The sequence below is a fragment of the Aspergillus pseudonomiae genome (genome assembly GCF_009193645.1).
Source record: "Aspergillus pseudonomiae strain CBS 119388 unplaced genomic scaffold BDV37scaffold_29, whole genome shotgun sequence".
Classification (NCBI taxonomy): Eukaryota; Fungi; Ascomycota; class Eurotiomycetes; order Eurotiales; family Aspergillaceae; genus Aspergillus; species Aspergillus pseudonomiae.
The window spans coordinates 116,208-143,329 of record NW_022476021.1 but is presented as its reverse complement, the minus strand read 5'-3'; the positions used below and the strand labels follow the sequence as shown (position 1 = coordinate 143,329).

The 27,122-nt window shown below is 49.5% G+C and overlaps 8 protein-coding genes across 8 annotated transcripts; 6 read left to right on the top strand and 2 right to left on the bottom strand.

Moving 5' to 3' along the window:
- The first annotated feature begins 83 nt into the window (after positions 1 to 83).
- BDV37DRAFT_107543 (alpha-galactosidase A precursor) lies at positions 84 to 1,590 on the top strand. Its single transcript, XM_032078294.1, has one exon. It carries the CDS (start codon positions 376 to 378, stop codon positions 1,159 to 1,161), a length of 786 nt encoding a protein of 261 aa, XP_031941914.1. The 5' UTR covers positions 84 to 375; the 3' UTR covers positions 1,162 to 1,590.
- A 3,066-nt stretch (positions 1,591 to 4,656) lies between these two features.
- Positions 4,657 to 6,528, top strand: BDV37DRAFT_107589 (MFS transporter). Its single transcript, XM_032078298.1, has 4 exons — positions 4,657 to 4,919; positions 4,987 to 6,108; positions 6,172 to 6,250; positions 6,314 to 6,528. Exons 1-4 carry the CDS (start codon positions 4,798 to 4,800, stop codon positions 6,440 to 6,442), a joined length of 1,452 nt encoding a protein of 483 aa, XP_031941913.1. The 5' UTR covers positions 4,657 to 4,797; the 3' UTR covers positions 6,443 to 6,528.
- A 1,273-nt stretch (positions 6,529 to 7,801) lies between these two features.
- On the bottom strand, positions 7,802 to 8,613 carry BDV37DRAFT_247094 (uncharacterized protein). The gene has a single exon (XM_032081833.1). The coding sequence runs from the start codon at positions 8,432 to 8,434 to the stop codon at positions 8,240 to 8,242; it is 195 nt and encodes a 64-aa protein (XP_031941912.1). The 5' UTR covers positions 8,435 to 8,613; the 3' UTR covers positions 7,802 to 8,239.
- A 3,512-nt stretch (positions 8,614 to 12,125) lies between these two features.
- BDV37DRAFT_107515 (uncharacterized protein) lies at positions 12,126 to 13,799 on the top strand. The gene is made up of 2 exons (XM_032078293.1): positions 12,126 to 12,524; positions 12,584 to 13,799. The coding sequence occupies exons 1-2, from the start codon at positions 12,301 to 12,303 to the stop codon at positions 13,659 to 13,661; spliced, it is 1,302 nt and encodes a 433-aa protein (XP_031941911.1). The 5' UTR covers positions 12,126 to 12,300; the 3' UTR covers positions 13,662 to 13,799.
- Positions 13,800 to 15,714: 1,915 nt separating this feature from the next.
- On the top strand, positions 15,715 to 19,972 carry BDV37DRAFT_271259 (uncharacterized protein; the record flags this gene model as incomplete). Its single annotated transcript, XM_032084697.1, has 3 exons — positions 15,715 to 16,156; positions 17,168 to 18,854; positions 18,898 to 19,972. 3 exons carry the CDS (start codon positions 15,715 to 15,717, stop codon positions 19,970 to 19,972), a joined length of 3,204 nt encoding a protein of 1,067 aa, XP_031941910.1.
- A 769-nt stretch (positions 19,973 to 20,741) lies between these two features.
- On the top strand, positions 20,742 to 23,321 carry BDV37DRAFT_107447 (carnitine O-acetyltransferase CAT2). Its single transcript, XM_032078292.1, has 4 exons — positions 20,742 to 21,203; positions 21,280 to 21,325; positions 21,415 to 23,077; positions 23,138 to 23,321. Exons 1-4 carry the CDS (start codon positions 21,114 to 21,116, stop codon positions 23,268 to 23,270), a joined length of 1,932 nt encoding a protein of 643 aa, XP_031941909.1. The 5' UTR covers positions 20,742 to 21,113; the 3' UTR covers positions 23,271 to 23,321.
- Positions 23,322 to 23,724: 403 nt separating this feature from the next.
- On the top strand, positions 23,725 to 24,077 carry BDV37DRAFT_247079 (uncharacterized protein). The gene has a single exon (XM_032081832.1). It carries the CDS (start codon positions 23,816 to 23,818, stop codon positions 23,990 to 23,992), a length of 177 nt encoding a protein of 58 aa, XP_031941908.1. The 5' UTR covers positions 23,725 to 23,815; the 3' UTR covers positions 23,993 to 24,077.
- Positions 24,078 to 24,201: 124 nt separating this feature from the next.
- BDV37DRAFT_247077 (cytochrome P450) lies at positions 24,202 to 26,002 on the bottom strand (the record flags this gene model as incomplete). Its single annotated transcript, XM_032081831.1, has 3 exons — positions 25,852 to 26,002; positions 24,955 to 25,791; positions 24,202 to 24,891 (listed from the first exon to the last, which is right to left on the bottom strand). Exons 1-3 carry the CDS (start codon positions 25,982 to 25,984, stop codon positions 24,203 to 24,205), a joined length of 1,659 nt encoding a protein of 552 aa, XP_031941907.1. The 5' UTR covers positions 25,985 to 26,002.
- Positions 26,003 to 27,122: the final 1,120 nt, after the last annotated feature.

Genomic DNA, 27,122 nt, shown 5'->3' with positions numbered 1-27,122 from the left:
TCGCGTATCGACTACGCATTGACATGTCATAAGCAATACGAAGACTATATATATATATAACAATCATATAGCGTGATTAATGCTTGTGTATGACCCTAGATGTCACTCCCTCCAAAAACAAGTGAGACGCCATGGTTTGGCTCCAAAACAAGAGGGCGCTGCTTGCTCCCAATAGGCATCTATGAATGTAGGCTCTGATGCAAGATTTCAGACTTGGCGCATGTCTCATGAAGATCCGAGCACGATGCAGCCATTCACTGACTCTGTTCAGTTCTGACGCACCACCAACACATAAATCGCACAAAGGGTGCAAATTGGATTTTACCTTCGTCATCAGCTTGCACTCCATCTTCGACTCTAATCTTTCGTCTCAAAATGGGCAATCAACCGAAAATCGACGTACTCCAGGCCGAGGTCGACGAGAACGACCAAAGCTTTTTCCGCCTGTTAGTTGACGGTCGGGCCGTCAAATACATCACCGTTGAACCTGGCCTCTACAGCGTCGAAGATATGTGCTTCGGCCCTTCACTCATCTCCATCTTGCCCGAACTTCCCCCGGGAGACTGGAACGACGGTTTAGTTGCCAGGGACGCCAACGACGGTCAACCGCAGTTCGCATACGCGAGGCGGACTCAATTCCCCGGCGTTCGAAATACGTGGCATGGGACGTACGTCGATTACATGGATCTTTCGATCGGCCGGAAACTCCGGATGGGAATTTACGAAGTCAAGTGTTCATCATTTGACAATGTCGTCGTCGCCAAATTCGCCCGTTTCCCCTGGGAGATCCAATACATCGAAAACGAGACGACCGCGTATCAATGGATATCTGGCCATGATATTGGGCCACGATTTCTGGGTCACTTGACTGAACACGGCCGGGTCATTGGGTTCTTGATGGAATATATACCTAATGCACGGCATGCTGGGGCTGAGGATGTTCAGTCCTGTAGGGAGGTATTGTCTCGGCTACATGGCTTGGGGGTTCGACATGGAGATACCAATCGGTTTAATTTCCTCATCTGCAATTCGAAGGCCGTGTTGATCGATTTTGACACGGCGAGGAAATGCGACGATCCTAACGTGCTTCTGCTGGAGGAGCAGAATTTAAGCGCGTGTCTGGAAGATATTTCGACCAGAGGGGGAGGCGGGCTTCTCTGAAAAGTGCATATTGACACCATGACGATTATTAGTGAGGGAAAGTAGCGCTGTACGTATTTTGTGTTGCTGGATATTCTATGATGCTTGTCGTGTCTTGTTATCCTTGAAAGCAATTCGTGTTCCCCGGAGTATTAGACTCAGCCAGCCTCCATATCTTACAAAATTTCGGGATAATAATGATAAATATTCAAAAGAATCTAGCAAAATATTACAGTAGTTACCAGAGAAGACTGATCTTTCACTCGAGTTTAGAAGCTACCGTAATCTAAAGTAATAAGGATCATTTCGAATCAATATCCAGAAAGAAGTCAAGTCTCTATCCCAGAACATTGGAGTACATCACTTAGGAAGGGATTATAGGACAAGGAGGATAGTATTTTGCCTTCCAGACACTCTCGCTAGTAAGTAGGCCAGGGCGAATTGGTGGAGGATGGTGGGATGTTCATCCAGAAGTATTTTGAAATGAGGGAACATTTAGATCAACATGATCGAAAGAATAGGAATATAGTGTGCAAGACGTCAAGGAATCATTTCCAGGGTTTTACATAACCTCAGAGACTGTGCCTATACCACTCAAAGGTGAATCCAATTTGCTCAGGCTCCCCTGAAGAAAGCAGGCGAAGAAGCCCACGTTGTTCCAGGTCCTGGCAAAAATTCTCTTGTCGAAGAGAACTCTTTCCCCAAGTCGTTTTGAACCATTTCATCAAAATGATTGTCACTGGTTCGCTCAGGGATTGTGCCCAAGGTTACCCCTTGGCCGCTTTCCTTTCTGCTTTCGTTACTTTCCATCGCATAGGCTCTTTCGTTCATAAGCGTCTTCGTGTGCACAGCTAATTCTCTAGCCGTGACGTATTTGTTATGCCAACATTTATCTTGGATATGGGTTATGTTTGTTTACGGATCATTTCCAGCCAGTCTCCTTCAATATTCCATATCTCCATGTATGTACGGAGCGGCCTTGATCAGAAGAAAGTACCCTTTGGTCAGCACAAACGAGCGTGCCTCTATCAAGGCGTGCCCGACTACCAACCCACTATTGCGTTGGAGGCATCTGGTGATTAATTGAAAGGCTATCCATACCCACCATTGACTGGCAGGCCTGGAGCACAGATCCAGGGGCCAGCAAGGCTTCTGTGTTTCTCTCTACTAGTTCAGACGCACAGTATTGAGATCACTTTCACGGCGTTGGGTACAGAACATAGTAATGTAATACTTAAAATCAAATCCAGTCTGACCGGGAATGAGTCTCGAGGTACTCGATCCGCTGATATGTGGCTGCCTGGGGACTCCAACAATGGCGCCAGGTAAAGTAGTCTTAAGACGAGTTGATGTTACTGTCGATCCCAGGGACGGTACTCCCAGATGGGCTATGCTGGATCTGTTAGATCCGTCGTACCATTTCGATTAGAACCCGTGGATGCAGGCCGAGGAAAGGAGAGCCTAGGGAGAGCCTGCGGTAATAATTTCTATCTATCTCTATAGAAAATTCGGTAGATCCGGACCAAGCCATCTTAAAGGACTAGTACAAAAACTCCTTTCAAGAAAGACCGGATCTAGATTTTAATTCAGACCCGATAGATGTCAAACTTTCAGAAATTTTGAAATTGATGAATCATCCCTACATTGACCACAGGAAGCCTTGAAGACGCAATCCCCCCCTGCCCCCTTTGCTGTGGAGAATCCAGTCGATTGATACCCAAGCCAAGAATGGATGGCTCCGGGCTCCTCTCTATTATCGGAGACACCAGCTCCAGTCAGGAGCCCTTTTACCTAACATCTAATCTTCGGTCCAGGCTGATGGCATCAAGTATTGCCAACTTTGCTCATGATTCGTGCGAGGTCATTCAGTGGTTGAAACTTTCCGTCACGCAAAGGCGAAGATAAGGGCGATGTGTACCGTTACAGCTGGAGAAAGGCGCATAGTGAATCGATGTACGGAGTATAGCATATCCTCTTATGCCCAGACGTCTACAGAAATGCACCGCTTTGTCCTGGCTCTTGCAGACGGGGCATGGAACATACCCTTCGAGGCTCAGATTGGACCCTATCGAAGATGGCCCCAAAGCCAGGTGGTCTGCCAACTCATCACGGATGACTTTATTGTGAATCAACAGAAACAAAGACTTGAGGATGGATAATGCAAATAATGGAAATAATGTAAAAATAAATAAAAGAAAAAAGACATCTGATATTGCATGTGAAAGTCACAGGTCCAGCATGTGATTGTGGACCTGACGTCAGCGGTGTCGGAAGCCTCCCGTTTGATACCGACTTTCCTTCTCTGAGCCCTAACTTCTAATTCTACCGTTCAGTAATTCTCTGTGGCTTCCTGTATTATCTGGTCTACCAGTATTTGATCGACAATTGGAGACTATGATCAAGGTTCGTAACCCCTGCATCGATGCATACAACAGAGGTGGACTGGAGGCATGGTTCCGAACTCGGGTTGCCGTTGATCGGGCCGATTGCTACAGGCCTACTTTGAAGTCCATTCTAATCACGCCGAGCCGTGAATCATTCCATCGGGCGGTGGGTCTTTTCTTCTACTTTTTTGTTTTTCTTTTGCTCAAGGCCAATCTTAAGTTCTGAACCCGTGACGGTTCATAATTTTCTTACCTAATGTTAGTCAAAAAGTGTTCATAAAGGATACATTCATGTGAAGGACACTTACTCAGGGTCCGCACGAAGCGCCGTTCTGGAACAATTCTGATCATAATGTTAAACCGACTGCGGACCTACATGAGGTTAAAATAATGCCCTACATTTCGTTCGATTCGTGTAGTTCGATTCGTGGCCCTACCGGACTAGGACATTTGTATGCCTAAACCAAGCATAAATTGCACGCCTGACTCACTGAACTGCTGACGCGAGTCGAAGCCGGATCATGATATCCGCTTGATTAGAATATCACCGCACTTCTACCCAATCCTCTTTCTGATCCCACCCGAGTGACTGACGCCCCCTATCGCCTTCTCCGATGTCGTGTAGAATAGGAACCGTTCAGTTGGGCGTCCGGATTGTCCGACAGCCCTGGTCAAGTGTCAAGCGCCCGGCATTCCGAACCTCCGCCGAGAGAAATGCTTAGATATCTGGTAGCCTTATGGATTGTAACCTAATTTGGGAATGCTCCAGCATATCGACCCTGAGATCCGCCTCGTCGCTGCGTGGTTCAACGCTAGGCGCGGCGAAAACCGATGTATCCACTCGGACGGAAATGGGTCGACCACCGGCCCTATCTTTTTCTTCAGCGCTGTCTTGGCTTGGCATATCTTGGTGCTCCTGGCTTGGTTTCCCTGGTGGTGCGAGGTGGAAGGATCAGGTTTCCGCATGATTGAGTGGGTATACTGTCATTAGTGAATAAAAAAGGGTGATGGGTCTTTTCGCTAGACAATGAATAGCTAGAGGGGGCGGTACTTATCTATGCCTTGGCCCTGCCTTTTGTTGTTCTGTGCTATAATTTTTCATTGATAACCCTAATACAATAACTTGTCCTCAAGAAGCCTTTCATCTTGGTCCCCTCCGCACTGCTTTCGTTGTCCTTTTGTTCATATACACATTACAGGTCTTACCAGTTGGAATATTACGCATCCCCTCCGACTATAATATACGGCATCTTGAAAGCTCTATTGATGCACCATGCAAGAGCACAAAGTTGTCAGCTCTGCTAGTTCAGGGGTCACCAAGACCGTCCAACATCATGTGGACTTCGACGGCCCTGATGATCCCCTTAATCCACTCAACTGGCCGAACAAGAAGAAGTATGTGTGCTCTCCATGAAAGCCCTAACTCGGGCCAGAGAGGCTAACCAGCAGCTATCAAATCTAGGGGGTATATCTGTGCCATCTTGGGTCTCAGCACGATGATCGTGGCCTTTGCCAGTAGCATATTTGCCCCAGCCATCCCAGTCGTGGTGCATCTTTATGGTGTCAGCAAGGAAGTAGCCACCCTGGGTGTCTCCCTGTATGTCTTTGGGTTTGCCTTTGGTCCTCTAGTCTTCGGTCCCTTTTCAGAGCTCAAAGGACGATATGTCCCTCTCGTTTTGTCCATGTTCGGTTTCACGATCTTCTCATTCGCCACCGCCGTCTCCAAAGATGTCCAATCGTTGTTCATTCTGCGATTCTTCACCGGATTCTTTGGGTCCGGTCCCCTTACGCTAGCCGGTCCAGCATTTGCCGATATGTTCTCGCCCCAGCAACGTGGTGTCCCCATCGTGATGTTCTGCCTGATGGTGTTCATCGGCCCTCTGGCTGGCCCGTTCACCGGGGGCTTCATCATCATGAATCATTCTCTAGGCTGGCGCTGGACAGCGTACATCCCGGGAATCCTAGGAGCCGCCGCCCTCGTCGTCATGACTCTGCTCCTCGAGGAAACATTCCAGCCCGTCATCCTGACCCGGAAAGCAGAACGTCTGCGCCGGCAAACGGGTGACTGGTCCCTCCACTCCGAGCAAGAGGAAATCCACCTCGACTTCCATTCCATCGTCCGAGACAACTTGAGCTTGCCCCTGAAGATGCTGGTCAAGGAACCGATTGTCCTGTGCATGTGCACCTTCGGTGCCTTTGTCTACGGTCTCCTCTACCTCTTCCTCACTGCCTACCCGTACGTCTTCCAGATCGCCCGTGGAATGAACCCGGGAGTGGGTGGGCTACCCTACATCGGTGTTATTATCGGAACGCTCTTCGGCGCTGCTGCCACCGCTGCCACCCAGCCTTGGGTGCTGCGAAAGCTGCAGCAGAACAACGGCGAGATGATGCCCGAATGGCGTCTTCCCGTTGCGATTCCCGGGGCCGTTCTGTTTACAGGTGGGCTGTTCTGGTTGGGATGGTCCGGATATAAGGGCAGCATTCACTGGATTGTCCCGACGGCATCTGGACTCTTCACGGGCTTTGGATTGCTCACGATGTTTCTGCCGTCGTTGGCTTATCTCGTAGAAGCCAGTGGTGACAAGTAAGTACACTGCCCTACCATTTGTGTTATCTAGATGGACATAAAGATTGACAACCCCGTCAGGTCAGCATCGGCCATCGCAGCACATACCTTCCTGCGATCAGCAGCCGGAGGCGCATTCCCGCTATTCGCAACCCAAATGGTTAGTCCTACACACTCTACCCAGATTATCATCGAACAGTTCACTAACCATCCCTGAATATAGTTCGACGGACTCGGAGTCGAGTGGACATGCACCCTTCTTGGCTGTGTCGGCGCACTGCTCATCCCTATCCCCCTCCTGCTGTACATCTTTGGCGCTCGGATCCGGGCCAGAAGCGGACTTTCCGCATAGTCTGGTTGGATCCAGTTGCTGGTCTGCGGTGGCGTACAGTACGGATAGAAAAGTAATCGTCCTCAATTCTGCGTGGTTTTTGGTTTTAAGGATACCTTTTTAGCTTGGGTCTGGCGTGGACTCGTTTCGGTTTGCCTAATATTTTAATTGAGTCGTCTGTTGGCTTTTGTGCTATAGACGAGAATGATGATTGATGAATGATCTTCTTAATTGGGTTCTCAATGTAAGAACTGTGTTGTAGTTATTCGTAGATGTACCTTGATCTCTTTCCTCTGATTCACTAACGTAGCAACCGAATATAGTAACACTGATGAGCATCATTCTCAGGTCTATTTTCCTATCTAGATAAATCATATGCAAACCCCGTCCAACAGGCCAATAATACATCCATCCATCGATACTGTATGTTAACTTAGAAACGCCCCTTAACAGCAGATACAAGATCCAAATACAAATGATCAACACTGTCCACGTAGCCCATTGCGAAGATAACAACATCGACCCTGGTTTTCGCCCTCTGGTATCTAAACACCGGTCAGCAGGGCCCAAACTCCAGTATTAGACCCTCTAACAAACCAAAGCAATATACCTTGCAAACAAAGAACGCCGGATCGCATCCACCCTCAGTGCACATAGACATGTACCCTCGTATATCCTTGGGAACTGCTAGCGCGGTTGCAAATAACAGAGCTCCGAGTATGACCATGGTCCAGAAATGCATGTCGGTTCTATATTTAGTGAGAATCCAGGAGGTAAGGTGGTAGCTTTGGATATGGGGGTTGTGGTTGGTCTCGTTGCTTTGTAGAGTCGAGGGATTGGAGATTGCTTTTATCTTTTCTGGGGAGAGAAGGGACATGGTTTTGTGTTATCTTTATTTTAGGTTTTGGTCTTCAGTTGAGTGATTTATGTTGCTGGTTTATGTGTGTTCTTTGTTTTTTATTGTTTCTTCTGCTCTATTGTGTGCTTTAGATGTGGTATATCAAAGAGTGGTTGACTTGGATGGGTAGGTGGGAAATGGCTGGATGATCGTTAAGTTCTTTGGAATGAGTCTTTTGTTATTTCTTATGTTCTTGTATCGTTGAGTCGGGACTTGGGGATCTTGTGTGAACTTACTCTCACTGCTGATGCCTGAATATTTATATCCCTGTTACAGATGGATACAGCAATGTAAAGATCAGAGTGTAGCATAGGGAAATATATGGTAGGACACATGAGCTAAAGAAACATCTATGTGTGGTTAGTAGCTGGTTAGGCTTGTTATAGATACAACTTTCTCCCCTGAGGATCAGTATGCTATTCGTGTTGGCACTATTCCTTAGTCTTATAACGTTATTGTATATATTAGGGTGCAGTCTCTAGATGCGAATAAGGGTACCACCAAGAGACAAGAAGGATCAGCAATAAAGGGAGGATACTACAACCATTCCTTCTGAGCCTAACTACAATCACTCTCATAGTGTGTATGGACAAAAAGCCAAGCTCAAGTTGAATTAAGATACTCCATCCTACGTACAATACACACCACTTGAGTTTCATCAAAGAAAAGATAATTCCCGGTATCTGACCAGCCTCGGCCGGTATGGAACAATAGACCCTAGGAAGTAATCAAGGTATGCCAGATCTCAACCTGGATCCATGTTCCAGAAGCCGTGGGCTATTCCTTCTCTCATTCGCAACCATTAATCCCCTGTATTTCTCAGAGTAACATTCCATATCATCAACGCCTCGTCTGCAGGATGATCAGCCGCTTTGGTACAGTGAAGTCACGTTGGCCTTCGACGTACCGGCCATATCTGCTTACAACTCTCGCAGGAATGCAAAAGGGTTATTCAGGGCGTTTCCGGCAGCCGCATTCTTGGTCGGTTTGGTAGAAGCCGAAGTAGAGCTTTCCTTGGCCGACGTCGCAGCGCTAGTCGTAGTACTAGTGGCGGTCGATTTGGCTGCGACGGCAGTGAACAGAACCGCCATCACGGCGAACCAGGAGATCTGCATGTTTGCGTGAAGGTTGGGTATGCTTGATTATGGTATTCAAAGCAGAACAGGTCGTCACAGTGGTCAACAAGATGATAGCGACAGGAGATGCAGAGGATAATGAGGAAATAAAATAAGGTCGGATGATTCTCCTGTGTCACCAGCATGAGGGGAAGACGACGAGTATTTATGCACTCGCCAGACCACTTCACTTCAAACCGGTTCCCTTTTTTTTTTTTTTTTTTTTTTTTTTTTTTTTTTTTTTTTTTTTTTTTTTTTTTTTTTTTTTTTTTTTTTTTTTTTTTTTTTTTTTCCCTGGACCCTGAACTTCACTCGCCCTCTTTGTTGGTTTTTTCCCCCGCTTCGCTGCCATTCCCTCCATTTCCCATTCTTTGTCCGTCCGCCCGGTAGTGCGTAGGCAGCCGTGTCAACTTTTTACCCTGGAGTAACCTGGCCCTGACGGCCTGTGTCCAATGAGTACCTGATTGACCTCCTCGACGCAAGCTTTCAAGTGGCTGGGTTGTATCACAGCGTTGCTATCTTTGGTCCCCTTGTGATCCGCTTGAGTAGTTGGGTAAGCTCCGAGGGAGGGTTTATCTCGACCTCCATTTAGGCTTACGCTTAACAGGCTGGTCGTACAGTGCCAAATTCCAATCCAGGATATCCTTCTGTGTGACTCGACATGGAGGAGCTTGCGTCAGCTCCATTCGATTGTGGCATATGGGCTGAGACATCTCCTGCGAAATGCCAATCACAAGAAGGGTTGGACGCCATGTGCAAACAACTAGGAATTGAGGTGGAAGATTAATCCTCTGCTGTGGTCTGTTTGCTGTGTGATAAGGTGAGCTGTAGGTATTTCCTGCCGATTTGTCGTTCGCTCTATGATCTCTTTATTGATCGGGTTTGCTTTCAACTGCCGTGAACCTGCCACGATAAATGGAGAAACTTTGCTTCCATGTCCTCGTTTCATTATGCCACATCAACTTGTCCTTGGTCCGGCACTGGAATACCCATTTCCGACCATCTGGAGGCGAAGAGAACAGCTCTTTAAATCAGAAACCCTAGAGCAGCATTCCCGTCGTCAATCAATCGAGATTTATTTCGGCATCCCACACGCAGACCTAGCGAGTGGAATGAAACGTTAGGGGGTCCATCGGTTGGAATAATTCTCAAGTCTAGACCTCCTACCTGTCGACTTGGCAAATGAACAGGATTCGGGTCATCTGTCCCCGCTAGGACCATATCGTAGTTGATCGGCGGTGATATCGGGGCTAGGCTCAGGACAGTTAATCGACGATCCAGCACGCGGTTTATTGGTCTACTGCCAATCGTTGCTGAAATGGTCGCCTCATGACGGCACCGTGCTTTCGAACGTCTACCCCGAGCTCGCCATCACCAGGGTTCAAAAGCAGATCGCGCAATCATATGGGATAGGAGCAAGGTGTCAAGAACCTGCTTCCAAGGGTTACTATAATCCCTATATATTAGCTTTCATTTTCCAGTAGGAACTCCTTGCTAGCCCTTCAAAAGGTGTCGTTCAAGACATAAAGCGATCATATGTTTATAAGATAATAAGTATCGCCTTTATAAGCGGTATGTTCATCCTAAGTGGGATTATATCTCCTGCATTGGAAACAAACGCCTTTGTATTCGCTACATGCATACGGTGATGCTTCGTATCACCACAACTACTAGTGAACCCGGTGCCCTTATTGCCTAGACCCTGAGCCGACCCTATCTGAGAGTGTGGGATATATGCTACTCCACCCATCTCTATTATTGAAGATGGCCAAATATGAAGAACACTATGGATGGCTAGCCCGGAATGGTTTGAGAAAGACGCATTTTCTAGTATGATTCTATACTTCTTTGCCTTCTATATAATTAGCAAGGAGAAAGACATACCTTTATCGGACAACACTCTGGAGAACAGATACACTCAAGACGAATGCAAAAGAAAGTGCAAGCATATTACGCCGACAACAGCTTTGTACTGTATTTATTATCAGCGATTAATACAGAACATATAGTATAATACAGCGGTAACTCACATTTTGCTTCAATATATTCAACAATCTCACTCATACAGTGGAAATCTGAGGTCCAGCATCTATGAATCACGGGCCCTAGTGGACCAAGACCGATAACATCGGGAAAACTATGATGTCGATATAGATCCTCAATCTCAGATTCTTCCTTGTCGCTATAAGGTTCATTACCGGTTACCATTTCATACAACGCTGAGCCAAATGCAAATATCTCTGTCTTCTCTGAAATTATAGCCCCATTGGAGGTCGAAAAATAGTTATCCGGAAGCTGGTGGCTAGTACTGTAGCAAACCTTTGCAGGTGAACCGTTAATCGATGACCCGGCAAAATCGCTGAGCTTTATATTCAGATGGCGATCAAGACAAAAGTTGCCGCAATTTATATCCCTGTGTAATATACCGTGACTGTGGCAAAATGCCAGTGACTGCGCTGCCTGGTAAGCCCACTGAAGAAGCATATACTCAGACGGGACGTTTCCTTTGCGTAGAAACCGCCGGACATCCCCATTCTCGGCGAACTCTAGAATAATGCTTCCATTTGAAGAACCAAAGTATTGTAAGATAGTGGAAGGTTTATCTTGCAGCTGATTGAAATGTTCGTAAATCATTAACTCTATAGAGCTACGATCCTGCGCATCTGGATCACCACCATGGGGGATTTTGGCGACCTTCAGAATATCAGGATGGCGTGCGACGACACCTGTTGTCCCAAAAGCAATGATGTTATGGCAGTCAATACCTGGTGGAAGTATTGTATGGTTGTCACTGTCTATCATGGTAATGTGGATGATAATAATGATGATGACAATGATGATGAAGACGACGATGAATGAAGGGTTACTTGATGGGTATACAAGGCTGTGGACAAGGGATGTTGGTAGATCTCCACATTAGAAAGAAGTATCGGACAAATATTAAGCATTCTCCGGCGGTGAACTTCACGCTCGAATGTTCCTTAGAAAATGGTTTATTCTCCAATATCAATATCACAAAACCGCTGTTCAATAGTCCCAAAGTTTCCGCAGGAAAACAATTCGCTAGTCTATAAACTTCGACATCCTATAAAGTTCGGTCTCCTAGAAACTGGAAATTCAATTTGATACTGCATGTAATAGGCTAAACGTCTTCAGGGCAACATATGTCATATGTTTCAAGTAGAATAACTGCATCCTGGCTCTGAGGAAGACCTGCTATGATAGGGCTGCCGGTAATCAGGGGATCGCCCGTGACATTGCTTCTCTGGGATAAGTTTGGAGTCGGCACGCGTCCTTAATTGCTTCATCTCCACACCTTCGAGCTGAATCGGCCCGAAAGTGGGCGAAGGAAGTATGGAGTATTCGCCAGCTGAATTGTCCAATAACTTCAGTATACTGAGTATCGATGCCCATAGTGCGGATATTCGTGGGAGGTCGAGAAAGGCTGCTTCACGTTGTCCCATAGGCAGGTTCGGCAGGTTCTCGAGTTGGTCAGCTTTATACGAAGTGATCATCCCGACCGACAATTTGCGTCTCTCATGGCGTTTTCGCTAAACTGTGAACCATCCCAACCGGCAATTGCGTGCTCTCGAACTATCACCACCCTCCCTTGCATGCCTCCCCTATTTATCCACGCAATGTGGCACGCGACCATGCATGCCCTTGTTTCTGCTTTCTTTTTTTCAGTAATCCCCCTTCACGTTTAGAATCCGTCTGTTGAACCTCGTTCCTGGCCTTAACTCCTGCAGCCAGACTCTGTCATAGGAACGTCCCCACATTGGGGCGCCGTCGATTCCTTCCGTCGATCATTCTGAAAATCCGCGCTGCATGCTTATCGACGGCTCGGAAAGAGACGTCCCCAGATAATGGCAGTGATGAAGAAGTCCGACCAGCTCGATAACACCCCATCCCTACGAGATAAGGAATATGATTCATATTCTTGGGAATTACTCGACGACCATCCGCTTCGGTCCCATCCGACTGAATGTATTCCTGGCTTGTCCGCTTATGTGGCTAGGTACTCGGCTATATTAAGAAAACAATGGACGGAACGCGTCTTCCCACTCGTTTGCTTATTTCTGATGTTCCTGTACGCATTGCTGCCTTCGTTGAGACCAATCACCGTGGAAAGCTAACCTTCTTTGACAGAGTTGTAATTCAGTTTCTGGCGGCACTGCCGTACGGGTTCACATACATCGTATTCCGTAGTGGAATTGAAGAGCCAAAAGGCTTTGTTCAATGGCCAACGGAATTCAGTCGGGAACCAAGCACCTGCATTCTCTACAATCCACAGGCACATGATGCTATCCAGTATGCTATAGATGCTGGGTGTTCGGGGGTTAGGGTGGGCTTCAAGGCACAGGGGGGTGAGCTTCTTGTGGACGGCCTCGTGTCAAATCGACAGGTTTCCGGTACACTTGATAAACTATATATCAATCCGCTTATAAAGAAGCTAGATGCCAGAAACTCTGCCGAGGTTTCTCCAGCATCTACTGCCAAGTCTGGGCCAATAGGCTTGTTTGATACAGACCCAGCACAGCCATTTACGTTATTCCTGGAGCTTCGCACTTCAGTTCAGGCGGCATGGCCGCAACTAGTTTCTCAACTCATGCCGTTGAAACAGAAGGGTTACCTTTCATATCGGAACGGAACACAGGTTGCCCCCCGCCCTGTTACCATCGTCCTCACAGGTCTGGAGAGCCTGGACTTCGTCGATATGGCTGAACCCGCGCATGACAGCATCATAGAAAGTATCATGTTCGATACCTCGCTAGAGCAATTACTGAAGGAGGACTATGGCTCTGCCTTGAGAGTCCCTCAGGCCTCCCATAGTGTCAGAGAGAGCAAACCTGCACAAACCGAGGCGGACACAGGAAGCAGTCTCAGACAACACCATGAGTTTTCATACCAACTCCTCACTGCGACCGCAAACTTCACCCGATCAATCGGCTTCCCTCACCGTGGCGGTCGGTTCTCTCCACAACAGATCGAGCGCGTCCGCGCCCAAGTGCGAGCCGCTCATCGGCGCGGTCTTCACGCGCGATATGAGGGGGCCTCAGACTATCCACCAGCAGTGCGTCGGATGATCTGGCGAATTTTGGTCCACGAGGGAGCGGATATGATCGAGATTGACGGGAGAAGATGTGAAATTCCTTGGTGGAGACGATACTTTGTCGGCGGAGGCATGGAATGCCACGGTCGGAAGGGAGATACCGGGAAAGTATAACTTTGCAGGATCATTTGGGCAGTAGACGATGATGTTGATGACGTACACGTGCGTGTATGACATATCCATGTATAACATTTTAGAATGAAAGGTTCATCATCTGCAATAAGTGCAACCTTAGGATGCGATTTCAAGCAAATTGTCAGTCCCAGACTCGCAACAACCCCGGGTATGGGCGCCCTTCCAGATCTCGACAGGCCTCTGATAACCCATGGAAGAGGAATGTGTCGCGTCAAGCCACCCTTTGCCACGACGTAAGGGGGATCGGAATGAGGTATGTATGCGCATGTATGGAGCATGTACCACGGTACAACAATGAAGATCAAAACGCCGTCTATCTTTGTTCTCACGATGCACAGCCTGAGCTTTCTTTCTTCTCTGGGTTACACTGAGGAGGCGTTTCAGAGGCAAAAAATTAAATTAAGGCCACATGAAGAAGTAACCAGGCCGATCGTGTAGAACAAGAAGAATATAGCTGTTTCCATGGCTACGGATAAGGTTTCTTTTGAAGGGGGGTGGAGTCGTTTGGAGTGTTGGTGTTTGATTTCTCCCTATTTCTTTTTTTTTTTTTTTTTTTTTTTTTTCTTTTTCTTTTTCTGCTTCAAAAGTCACCGGGAGGCGGTGTCGCGGTGTAACTGGATCGCATTGGATTTTACTCTACGGTGCCTGAATGGTGGGGATCCAAGGCTGGCGGATGACATCAGGCTGGCTGCGTTTCTTGAGAATGGTACCTTGGGAGGGAACAAGATTATAAGGGAGGGGGGAGGAGGGGGGGGGGGTTCTTTCTTTTCTTTTTTCTTTTTTCTTTTTTCTTTTTTCTTTCTGTCTTTGTTGTGTTTTATTTTTATTTGTGAATTAATTTACAGTTTCTTTTTATATATTTTTCCTGTCTTACTGTGTACTCCTGAATCTGGCCTGGTGGAGTTTGTCTTATTAATGGGCCGGTTTATATAGAATAATAATAACAATAGTACCGCTATTATGAACAGAAAGGGAAGCTCAGAGACACGTTCCAGTGTCAATTGATATCAGGAAGGAAGGAAGGAACCGAGGGAAGAGACTAGTCGATGGTCGCAGATCAAGTGCTGGTAATGATGGGCATGACACGTCGTGATGCATAAATGCCGACCAACAAGCAGGTCGGGGATTCCTTGCGCCCAACGTAGGATGGCTCTTAGTCAGGAATCAGCGGGAAAAAGAGAAACGACAAAAGAAAAGAAAATAAATAGAATAAGAATAAATATAGAAAACCGAGGCGAATCTATCGCAGCAATCAATAGAAGATCTAATAGGGTATAGATTACCGTGTTGTAAAAGTATATATCAAATGTTAAAAATGAATATTAAAATAAAGAAATCGATACGCACTCACAATCCAGTCCAACAGGCTCCACCGGCTTCCCCGCTGCCACGACGGCCCCATCGGCCACTACGATTTGCAGCTGGTCGTTAATCGACCCAACTAGCGGTTCTGCATTCAATTGATTGGCTCTGCGCCGCTTTTCGTCCGATGGTTTTGCTCCAACTCGACAGTTGGGCCTGTCGCATGTTCGTCCTGTGCCCCTACTCCATTTCTCACCGATTTTCCTGCGTTTTTTTTTTTTTTTTTTTTTTTTTTTTTTTTTTTTTTTTTTTTTTTTTTTTTTTTTTTTTTTTTTTTTCTTTTTTTTTTTTTTTTTTTTTTTTTTTTTTTTTCCTTGTCTCTCCACAAACCTTTCATCCACCTTCCTACCCGAGCTATCTGAGAGAGCTGTGGAAGTTTTCACTTTTCTCTTCCGTGGATTCCCTCCCTCGCGCTCGTCGAGCTGGATCCCTTTATTATTCTTATTCTCTAAATCGTATTAGCTATTTGATCTTCTTCCGTCATCCGTGCCGCTTGATATTGTTACATAAAAACAAGCTTTGGTCTCGACTCGCTCAACTCTCCCTTTCCACCGCCATTTGGCGATCATCAACAGTTTCAATTTTTCTCTCCATCGCCCAAACACGAAAACTCTCCTTAACGTTGGATGCTGCAAACCTCGACCACCACTCGAATACCACCCCCTCTACGATGATGATGGATTTCCAGAAACACCCTCCCCATCCAATATATCATGCGCATCCTTCGACGATCTTAGGCGCGTCCCACGATCCTCGCCTCGTTGCTCCGCCGCCACCTCGTGCCTACGCACCACCACCGCCTCCATCAGCACGCGTGTATTACGATGCCTATAACCGACGCGAACACGAGATGCCTCGCGCGGTGCCGGTATATCACCATCCAGTGACTACTGCCCCATCGATCCCTGCTTCCTCCGCCTCATATGCCCACGAGAGTGTCTCGGCGCCGTATCGAACAGAGAGCAACGGGTATCTCGTATCACAGGCGAACCCTGGTTCGATGAGGAAGCACACGCTGGACGGAGGATTAAAAGAGTCTAATAATCGTCATAATTATAGTTATAATGTTAATCAGCCCAGCAACCATGACCGTCGTATGGTATATCGTGAAGGTAGGAACAACTTTCGATTTTTTCCAAGTTATCTGTCAGTTTCTGCTGTTTTACTCTTGCTTGATTGTTTCTCGATTTTACGGGGCATGTTGAGTCATGGCAGACTTCAGGGGGGTTGGTCCTTACTTGGATCCAGCTGGTCGCATTTGCGATCGCCCGATGGTCATTCGGAGACAGTGGATAGAAGGACTCTCCCTTTTTTTTTTTATATATATATTTTTTATTTGGTTTTCTTCTCTCCTTTCTTCGCTTCTGTTACTTTTACCTCTTCCTTTTTGCCATATCCTGGGGCAGAAGTCACTCTGCAGATTCGTCAATTGTCTCCATGCAGGCTCATTGTTTACCCCGTCCTACCTTACATCAAGGAAAGGTACCCAAACTTTGAGACCAGAGATCGATGGCCAATCACGGGTCTTGCACCAGCCGCGTTTGTGGCGCCTGATCGACTTCCAGCCCAGGCGACCTCGGGAGCGCTATCCCCATTTTGGGCTAGCGTCTTATCTCAGGGCGACTTGGTCTGAATAGGTCTAGCGCTGGCCGAGCTTTCGGAAGTCCCAGAGTCACGGGTTCTGCCCCAGTCGTGGAACTCTTTTGTTGCGCTTTCTCCATCAGCATCAGATCATCTCTCCCCTTTCTCGCGCGTTTCTTTTCCTTTCTTCGTCTCCCTTTCCCCACCACGTCTTAATTTCTTGTATTTATTTCTGTTATCTTTGATTTCTATTCCTGAATGCGACATGAACCCTCCCCCATCGCATGACCAAAGCCGTCGGCGGTCTTTGGGCAGCAGTGGCAGTCCCGTGTTTCCTGGTGAGTGCCAGGCGTTCGCCAGAAGGCGCCCTAACTCTCACGCGCCGTGAGAGCCCTATGGGCCCAACTATGCACGATCGCCCAGATCGTTGAACCTTCTCCTTACTGCTGTTGATTTTTTTTTTTTTTTATTCGTGTTGTTCTCTCGTTGTTGCTTACAATGACGCTGGCAAACTTGTTCGCTAACCTCGGAATCATGCGTAGGACCCCAAGAACAGCCCTCCGCACCTCCCTTAGGCACTCGTCGGATGCCTCCTCCGTCTCCACCACAACATTACCCCTCACGGGGCCAATCCGGAAATGCTTCTTCTCTTTCCACAGCTTTTTCGTCCCGTGAGCCTCCCAGCAACCCGGCTCATCATCGTCCTGGTAGCAGCATGTCGATATCGGCAATGCTTGGCTCGGACGCTGACCGTCCAGCCCGGGATGTAGGCTCATCATCTATCTTTTCGCGTATTCCAGTGTCATCCGCACCGTTCAGCAGCGCACCTCCTCCGTCGGCTTCCAGTGCAATGTCGCCGCCTACCGTCCCAGCGAGACCCTCTCCGCTTGAGTACCCATCCTTCCGGCGATCGCACACGCCGGAGAAGTCGTTTTCGAAGGCCCAACTGGGGAGGCCATACCGGTCTAGCTCGGGTGGAATGTCTCAGCCGTCCGTGGCGGAACAAACCAAATTCGGAAGCCTGTCGCGCGTCCCGCCCTCGTCGCAGTATCCAGATAAGCCCAGTTCCGCGCATCATTCGCCCCAAGTGTCGTCCGCCGAGCCTCCATACAACGAGACGCGTCGATTCAGCTTCAGCGCACCCGCTCCTCGACCGAACAGCCAGCCCCAGCACCTCGAGGCGCCTCAGCGGCCGGCGGGGTATAGTCCACTGGCACGATCGGCGGCTGCACCGGAGGGCTTTGGAGGAGCGCACCAGCGGCAAGCGTCCTACATGGGCCAGGAGTCTCAACACGGCCGGTTTGGGGGGATATACGTGGATCGGCACATGGAAGAACAGGCGCACCGAGAACGAGAGAGAGCCATTGCACACGAGCAAGAGTCCAAGGCGACACACTCTCAATCACGGTATGGTCCGTACGGCGAACGGGACCCGGCAGCCTCCCGGCCGCAGACTGCAGCGACGTGGGAGCTTGGTCGCTCGCAGCCACCATCACCCGAAGCTAAGCGTTTCCCCGCCCCTGAGCCCGGCTCCGGATTCGGGTTCGGCGCAATTCAAAGCTACACTAAATCTTTGGGCTCTCAACTGGGAGGCTCACGACAACCTCCCCTGTCGATCCAGCCCCGTCAGGGTCAACCTACGCCGCCTCCTCATGAGCAGCAGCCATATCTGAGCAAGCTCCAAACCGAACAGCGTCTATTTAGCTCGACCCCGTCCGCTGGCCCGTCATCTTTGGCTCGTTCCGCTTCGTCAGATGACCAACGGCGGAAGGGCAGCGATGAGTTGCTCCAGCACAGAACCCTTCTCGGGGTCGGCCTCGACGCGAAACGAGGTGGGCGAGCGTCACCTTTACCCCAAGCGGTACAAGGTGCCCAGGCCCAGATCCTTGGGCCAGCCGGCGAGGCCGGTATCAAGAGCGAACTTGGTCGGGTCTTCTCCGGTATTGGCAGCGGTGTGGGCGGCGTGACCGCCACCACAGGCAGCGGCCCTTCCACCCCAATGGTTGCCAGCCCTTTCAAGCGTGACAGCGTCACTGCGAAGTCAGTCAACAGTGAACCAACTACGGATGAGACCAAGATCGGTCGACCCACGTCGGCAAATGGCAAAAGACCACGGAAGTCCCGGGACGAAGATGGTAGAGCGGAGACTGAGGCGGGTACAGATGCACGGCTGGCTGCCTCGGCGCGTGGTAGTCGTCGGGGTCGTCACGTTCACCATCACCATCATCAGTAAGTTGCTACCCCAGTTATTTATCTCTGTTCTTGCACACAGAGGTATCTCAATTAGAGTTATGTTAACAATACCATGCAGCCATCACCATCATCGCCATAAGCCCGAAGAAGAAACAAGCGCCCTGGGCGCCCATCGTGCCGTCGCTTCACTGAATTACTTCCACCGGGCTTCAACGCAGGCCGATGCAGCGGCGACGGCTATGGGTCATCACCACCATCACCATCACCATCACCACCATCATACACCACGCCCTGCTACAGCCAACCCGCCGGCGGTGACGCCGATGCGTGAACCCAGAACCGTGGTCAATATTGAACCCGTTTTGTCGAGCGTGGCCCATCTCCCGCGCCATCATCTCGGGTCAACCTTATACGCTCCCCGCCTTGGAGTCCCTACAGAGAAGGCTACCTTGGAGAGTGCCAAGTTTGGCTACACAACCACCCCGCTTCCCCTCCCACGTTTTGAAGGCAAAGAAAATTGCACCTTTACCATCCGAGTCCCGCGTTTCCGCATTGATTCCAGCCATCGCGAGGAGATCTGCGCTCGGCGTGCGCTCTGGGGTACCGGCATCTACACCGACGACTCGGATCCTGTTGCGGCAGCCATTCATTCGGGATTCATGCGCGGGGCGTGGGGTGAAGATATCGATGCTGACATGCTTGATTTGGAAATCAAGGATGCCTACCAACATGCGCCCAAGACGGCCCAAGATGTCGGGCTGCCGGAGGGGGATCGACCTCGCGTTCCGCCGGTTCCTCCGTCAGACAAGGACCTACATATCATACTTCTCATCCTGCCCCGGTTGGAGCGGTATGATTCAAGCGTGCTATTTGGCCTCAAGTCACGACCCTGGGATGGAACGCATGATGGGATGAGCTTTAAAGTGCTACGGACTGAGTGGGTCGACGAGGGCGTTGGTCGAGGCGAGGAGCGTAGTGGAGAAGCACGGCGAAAACGGCTCCGCAACATGATGCAGACCGGTCGGATCTGCACCGGTCCTGGCGTGTTGAAATTGGAGCACCTCCGCAATGGTATTCAGATCACGCGACAGAAGACGAAGGCCATGGAGAGTCAAGAACCCCAGCCGGCTGCACCGGTCCAGACGGTATCATGATATTTGTAATGAGTGTTCATGCGTTGTGCATTTTTTCTTTTTCTCTACCGATTAATTTTTAGGCTTGGGTAGGCGTTTCCTAATGTTTACGTGGTGTGTTCATGGCTTTTAGATGTATATGTTGTTCTAGCGAGGCGTGGAGCAAACTGATCATTTCTCTGAATTTACCTGTCTTGCGTGTCGTGTTTGTCCGAGCTGATGAATTTAATACAATATAATGTGGCTCAGCTACTATGACGAGCGGATCCATTGCTATGCATTGCTTGATCGCAGGGATATATATCCATGTACCCAGGAGGAACCTTTAATGCTTATTAAACTTCCCGGATGCCTTTCCGCCGCCGGCGCCAATCAGATGTCATTCTCCGACAAGGTTCATCTGACCGTTGGCAGGTGACAAGATCGGATCAGCGGCACGGGTGAAGGGAGATTTTACGGAGGAAACATCATGAGTTAGTTGTTCATGGGTGTGTCCTATGTGTAACCAGGGCGGGACATGATCAGGGGTATCTCGGTAGACCATTCCACGTGTTCACGGGAAGATATGGAGAGAGATATATAGGCTGGTACCCCGTACAGAGGATGTTCTAGATATCACGGGATAGGATTCCCCGTGAAGTGGGCACTGGAGAGCCACATCGATGAGAGTGGAATGCTTCTTGGCGTGGCTCGTCGAATCAGGGCCGGCACCTGCTGTATTGAGTAGGGGCTCCGGAGGTTCCAGTTATACTGAGGTTGACCGGTGTGCCGTGCCGTGAAGTCGGATTGGATCATGTGCCGAGGCCCAAGGAAAGTCTGGGGGAATTACGTCGACTCACTTTCAATACGCCGTGCTCCGTGCTCCGCCCTCCGGTTTCCGTATTACCCCTCAAATTACGGGGAGCTCCGTAGAGCTTGCCCGCCCCTCTCTGTTAAAAGAGCCTATTGGTACCGTATCATACCGCCCCCCAAGGTCGGCCGAAACGCTTCTCCTTCCAACCGAGGTTGTTCTCTCAGTTGCTCCCTATCCACCTGTTCCCTTTTCTTTCGCTACTTTAAACTATTCTGCCTCTCGATCGCTTCCATATTTTCAATTCTCTAATCTACTCACCTCTCCACCTCATACCCTTCCCCTACTAGACACCCGTCACAGTCCAGAGGGATGTTTACGGCCTCTGCTCGAAGCCGTCTCTCCACACTTTCACGGCCCCGTCTCTCTCCTACCAACTCTCTTCTCGCCAGATCTGCGGTGGTATGTCTTGCGCAATGGTCTCCATTTTTTGCGCCCCTGGTATGAATTAGAATGGCATGTTAACTGGCAGATGTAGGCACCCACCATGGCTCCTCGACGTAAGGCTTCGTCTGTCCCGGAGGGTGAGTTCAATCACATGCACCACATTGATCTTGTGGAAATTTTCCACAAATGCGGAAAAAATCATTCTGTCGGTTCTAACATCGTTCAGGCTACGTAGAGGACCTCTCCAAGGGCAAGATGCTCAGATTCGAAGATTCCCTTCCCCGCTTGCCGGTCCCCACTCTTGAAGAAACCGCCCGCCGCTACCTGAAATCGGTGCATGCGGTGGTTTCCGAAGCCGAATATGAGAACACCAAGAAGGCCGTAGAGGCCTTCGTTTGCCCTGGTGGCCAGGGCCATACTCTGCAGGAAAGACTTCTGGCCCGCGCCGCGGACCCCAAGCACAAGAACTGGCTTACTGAATGGTGGAACCACGCCGCATACCTCGGTTATCGCGACCCGGTGGTTCCCTACGTTTCCTACTTCTACTCATACAAGGACGACCGCGCTCGCCGGAACCCCGCCAAGCGTGCCGCGTCCGTCGCGACCGCGGCGCTCGAGTTCAAGCGCCAGGTGGACGATGGCTCCCTGGAGCCGGAATACATGCGCGCTCAGCCTATTGCCATGAGCTCGTTTGAATACATGTTCAACTGCTGCCGTATCCCCGCCGATGGTGCGGATTATCCTCAGAAGTACCCCGCCAAGGAGAACGAGCACATTGTGGTGGTGCGCAAGAACCAGTTCTTCAAGGTGCCTCTCGTCGTGGATGGTAAGCAGTTGAACGTGTCGGAGCTCGAGAAGCAGTTCGAGCGTATCTACCAGATCGCCCAGAAGTCGCCCGCCGTCGGTACATTGACTGCGGCCAACCGTGACCTCTGGACGGATGCCCGGAAGAAGCTGCTTGCGGCGCACCCGGCCAACGAGCAGGCCCTGCGGGACATCGAGTCCAGCGGCTTCCTGATCTGCCTTGACGATGCTACCCCCGTCACGCTGGAGGAGCGGGCTCACCAGTACTGGCACGGCGATGGCGCCAACCGCTGGTTCGACAAGCCTTTGCAGTTCATCATCAATGACAACGGCACCGCTGGTTTCATGGGTGAGCACAGCATGATGGACGGCAGCCCCACCAGCCGTCTCAACGACCACCTGAACAACCTTATCTTCAACAACAAGATCGACCTGTCGGAGCAGCCTGTCCGCTCCGGTCTGTCCGACCCCCGCCCCATTAACTTCCACCTGAACAACGAGGTGTTGGAGGCAATTGACGCCGCCACCAAGGAGCACCGCCAGCAGATTAGCTCGCACGAGCTGAAGGTGCAGGCCTACCAGGGCTACGGCAAGGGTCTCATCAAGAAGTTCAAGTGCAGCCCGGATGCATATGTGCAGATGGTCATCCAGCTGGCCTACTACAAGATGTACGGCAAGAACCGCCCGACCTACGAATCTGCCACGACGCGTAAGTTCCAGGAGGGCCGTACCGAGACCATCCGTAGCGTTTCCGACGACAGCGTGGCCTTCTGCAAGGCCCAGAGCGACCCCTCCGTGCCCCGTGAGGAGGTTGTGCGCCTCTTCCGCACCGCCCTGGCCTCCCACTCTAAGTACACCGCAGAGGCCAGTGACGGCCGCGGTGTCGACCGTCACCTCTTTGGCTTGAAGAAGGTGCTCAAGGAGGGTGAGCAGCTGCCGGCCTTGTACCAGGACCCGGCCTACAGCTACAGTGGCTCGTGGTACCTCTCGACCAGCCAGCTGAGCTCGGAATTCTTCAACGGATACGGATGGAGTCAGGTGATTGACGATGGATTCGGTATTGCCTACATGATCAACGAGAACAGGTGAGTCTTTTTGAGCAGTTTTCCTTATTTAAACGTGCTATGCTAATCGCATTGGAACAGCCTTAACTTCAACATCGTCTGTAAGCGCATCGGTGCTGAGCGCATGAGCTACTACTTGAACGAGGCCGCCTCAGACCTGCGGGATCTGCTGATGCCCGACCTGGCCGCCCAGACCGAGAAGGCCAAGCTTTAGTCGCATGTAAAATATAATAGATATATAAATAACAGAACCATAGATTGGTTTTTCTTCTCATGTTAATCCCACTGCGTGTACATTGGTTGTTCATGGTACTATCAGTCTTGACATCTCAACTGAGTAACTGGAGTATCTTAAACACATACCTAGGAGTTTCGTACGCATATCTAATTCAGAAATTAGAAAGAGAGCACTCCACACTAGCCCCTCAACCCTCCAAGTCCCTATTGTAGTAGGCTCCAGCGCATCACGCCCAAATTAGAGGTTAAAACCATGCACAGTATGATGAAACAGAGACATAAGCAAAGATCGCAATACACCATATGCTCTGTCTGAACCCTATGAATATCTCATTAATTATTTTGCTCTGGTCTATATCATCTACTTGAAAATTTATTGACAGCCGGAACATGAAACAAAATTAGCCATCAGGCTTATACCCCGTTTCATGAGCTCAGTTCCCCACCAGATGAACCATGTTCACTCTGTGCAAGCTTTATAGGGCCTGCTGATGTATTGACTCGAGGACTTAGCCGTCACAGATGGGTTCAACAGTGGTTCTACAGGAGAGACAGGTCGAGACGCATTCTAAGAATAACATATGTTCCTCGGAAACACGTTTCGGGCTTTTTCATTCTGAGTGTGCCACTTGTTCAAGTATATATGTAGGGTCACCCTGTGTGGTGTGCAGGCATCTGAGGCTGATGCATATTGTATAATTTTATCTTGAGGTATTCCAGTCGGAGGATATATTTCATCCTCGTTGCTTGCGATTTCAATTTGGTATCAGGGGATATAGATCCCCAGCATGAACGAGAAGCTAAAACAAAGCTGTCTATTCTATCTAAAATACAAACCCGACTATATACATATACTATATAACACTGATCTATCGTTTTGTTGCTTCATGTTCTCTGGTAAGACCAGACTCATTTCTCCGTCTTCGGCGGCCACTTAACCCTCCTCTCTGCCCGAACGTACAAGTTATTCGGCCGAATCAACTGGAACATGGGGTCGTATTCAATGTGGCCATCGCCCTCGCGAGTGAACTTGTACCGATAAACCAGCTTAGGAAGGAAGACCTTGATCTCCTGCAGGGCAAAGTTGAATCCAATACACATGCGCGGCCCCATGGCGAAAGGAATGTACGCGGCCTTGTGTCTATTCTTCACCTCGTCGGTATCCCACCTATCTGGATTGAACTTCTGCGGATTATCCCAGAGGTCCGGGTTGTTGTGGATGTGGTGCAATGCGGGAATAATGACCGAGTCCTGGGGTATCTTGTACCCTCCCGGGAGAATGAGGTCAACCTTTGCTGTTCGCCCCGGCTGGAAGCTTGGGTTGTGTCGGCGCTGCGTTTCCTTGATATACTTGTCCAGGAAGGTAAGACGGTCCGTGACATCGGCTGTCATTTGAGTATTCTCGTCGATGTCATGGTCGATCAACTCCTGGAGAAGCCTTTCCTGCATATCGGGGTACGTGACGAGACCGTATATAAGCCATGAAAGGAGGGAGCTGGTGGTGGTGAAGCCGGCGCCGGTTGCGACGGTAAGAGCCCAGACGAGACTTGACTTCGGTAGCTTCTCGCCTTTGTTATCGGTGGCACGCACCGCATAGTCTGTGTGCATGGTAAGTGGAATGAAACAAACGTTGGGAGAGAGAGAGGAATAAGACTACGTACCGACCATGTTGGAAGCCTGCAATGCCGCATCCTGCAGGGGAAGGTCGACGACACCGCCCCGCTTCGCCGACTGAATAGATTCATCTACCAGCTCGACGATCCGCGCTTCGATCTGCTTGAGTTTCTTGGGATCCCCGAAAGGCAACTTGGCGTACCAGTCACCCTTGGACGTGACCTTCTTGTTCAGCGAGAGCAGCTCGGCGATCAGATTGACCATCTCGTGCAGATTCGCATCGGGGGAATCAAAATGCTGGAAGTCAAGCCCCAGCGTCAGCTTTCCCACGGCCTGGGATCCCAGCTTCAACATATACTGGTAGACATTCCAGGCCTCGCCCTGCTCATCGAACGCATCGAACACCTTGAAAGCATCCTCGACCGTCTGCTGCATGGTCGGCGCGTAGTGCCGGACCGCCTTGGGACCCAGCGCCGGCGGCAAAAACTTATGCGCGACCCTCCATTCCGGCGTCTCGGTGTCGCCGAGGAAAACACCGGCGTTGGGCTGTTTCAGCGCATAGAGAGGGTGGGACTCGTTGATCTTCTTAGTGAAGAAGTCGGACTCGGAGAACACAATGGACGACAGGACCGGGTCGTTGGTCTGGTATACTGTGCGCCCCAGACTGGTGGTCTTGATAATTGGGCCGTATTGCTCGAACAGCCGTTGGTGGTTTCCCAGGTGGTCGGGGTATACTTCGAAGAAGTTGCCGACCACGGGGAGACCCTTGGGGCCTGGGGGTTCGCGGACTTCCTTTCCGTCGATTGTGATTGCTACCGGGCCGCTGCTTGAGGTGATTTCGGGTATCTCGTTTAGTGTGCTGTCGTTGGCTTGGAAGCCGATGCCTGGTTTGGGGTGAGCAAGTCAAGTCAGAATCGGGAGAATAGTATAGCGAGTTGACTAACCACTAGGCTCGACAATAGCGAAATGAGCGGCGATCAGATGCTGGAGGCCCTCGATGTCGAGGGAAGACTTGATTTCAATCTCCCTCGCAGAGGAGATTGGCTCCCCTAGGAGATAGAACTGTTGTATAGGCATTGGAAAGTAGTATGTACGAGTGATTATATTCAAATTAACTGGAGTATTGTATATGATCGAGGATATTCAAAAGCGCGATCACACTATCTATATATAAACATAATTCATTATACTCTGACTGGCTAGTGCATGACACGTTCTAGAATAACTCGGGAAGCCAGCCCTGCGTCTACTGACTCGACTCGGCATGCCGACCCACCTGATTCAAGCGGGCGATACCACCTTCCTCGGCTAGTGGGGCTCATTTACCCTTTTTGCGTTTTCCGATTGGCCATTGACAATCGCTCGGTAGTGTTACCTCGGAATCCCAACGGCTTCGAAGATGATCTACTCTATCGAGAAGATGACGTTGGCAAGAGGGACTTTCTCGGAAATTTAATGTGGGTTTCAACATGTCAAGGCACCTTACCTATTGCGGCTAAACTAACGCTCGGGAGTCGGAATAACCCCCTTTGAACGCCTTATGGGTTCCGATTTCCACGGTTTCCCGATACGGAGTTCAGCTATTATTAAGTTAATATGCGGGTTTATTCGAGAAGAGTACGACTACCCACTTGCACACTAAATTATCTCAATAGCCATTTAGTTCTTTCACCGGGATGACTTTGCTATGATACATACATCGAATAATAAAGTTTTCAACCATCGACCATAGGTCTATAGCCTTCAGAGCTCAGTTTATACATATTACCCAGAGGTACGTAAGGATACAAGATGATATAATAGTACTCAGACGAAATTAAGATGGCCAGGTGTTACTCGATCTCTTCAGTCGCTGGGAAAGCTATTTTATCTCTTTAGTCATAAAGAGTGCAAGCTTAGCAGCATGACTTTAGAATTACGCTGTTCTCGCTCGCTCGCTCGGATTAACGATTATCTTGTACACTGACAGTAGCATGTTCAGGATATCACCCAGTGCTGATAATAAAAAGATGACACCAGACTTATCAAGTACATAACAGGAGGTTTCAGCAAGCAATTGTGAAGTCTATATCTGCACGCTTGATGGGAATCGTGCATCGGAAGGTCGTAGAGTTATACTCCAAGTACCCAATTGAATCGGGTGTCCACGTACCTGTAAGAAACGTTGGTTATTCACCTTAGCTTCACTTTCATACTTCCGTTGAAAAAAAAAAAA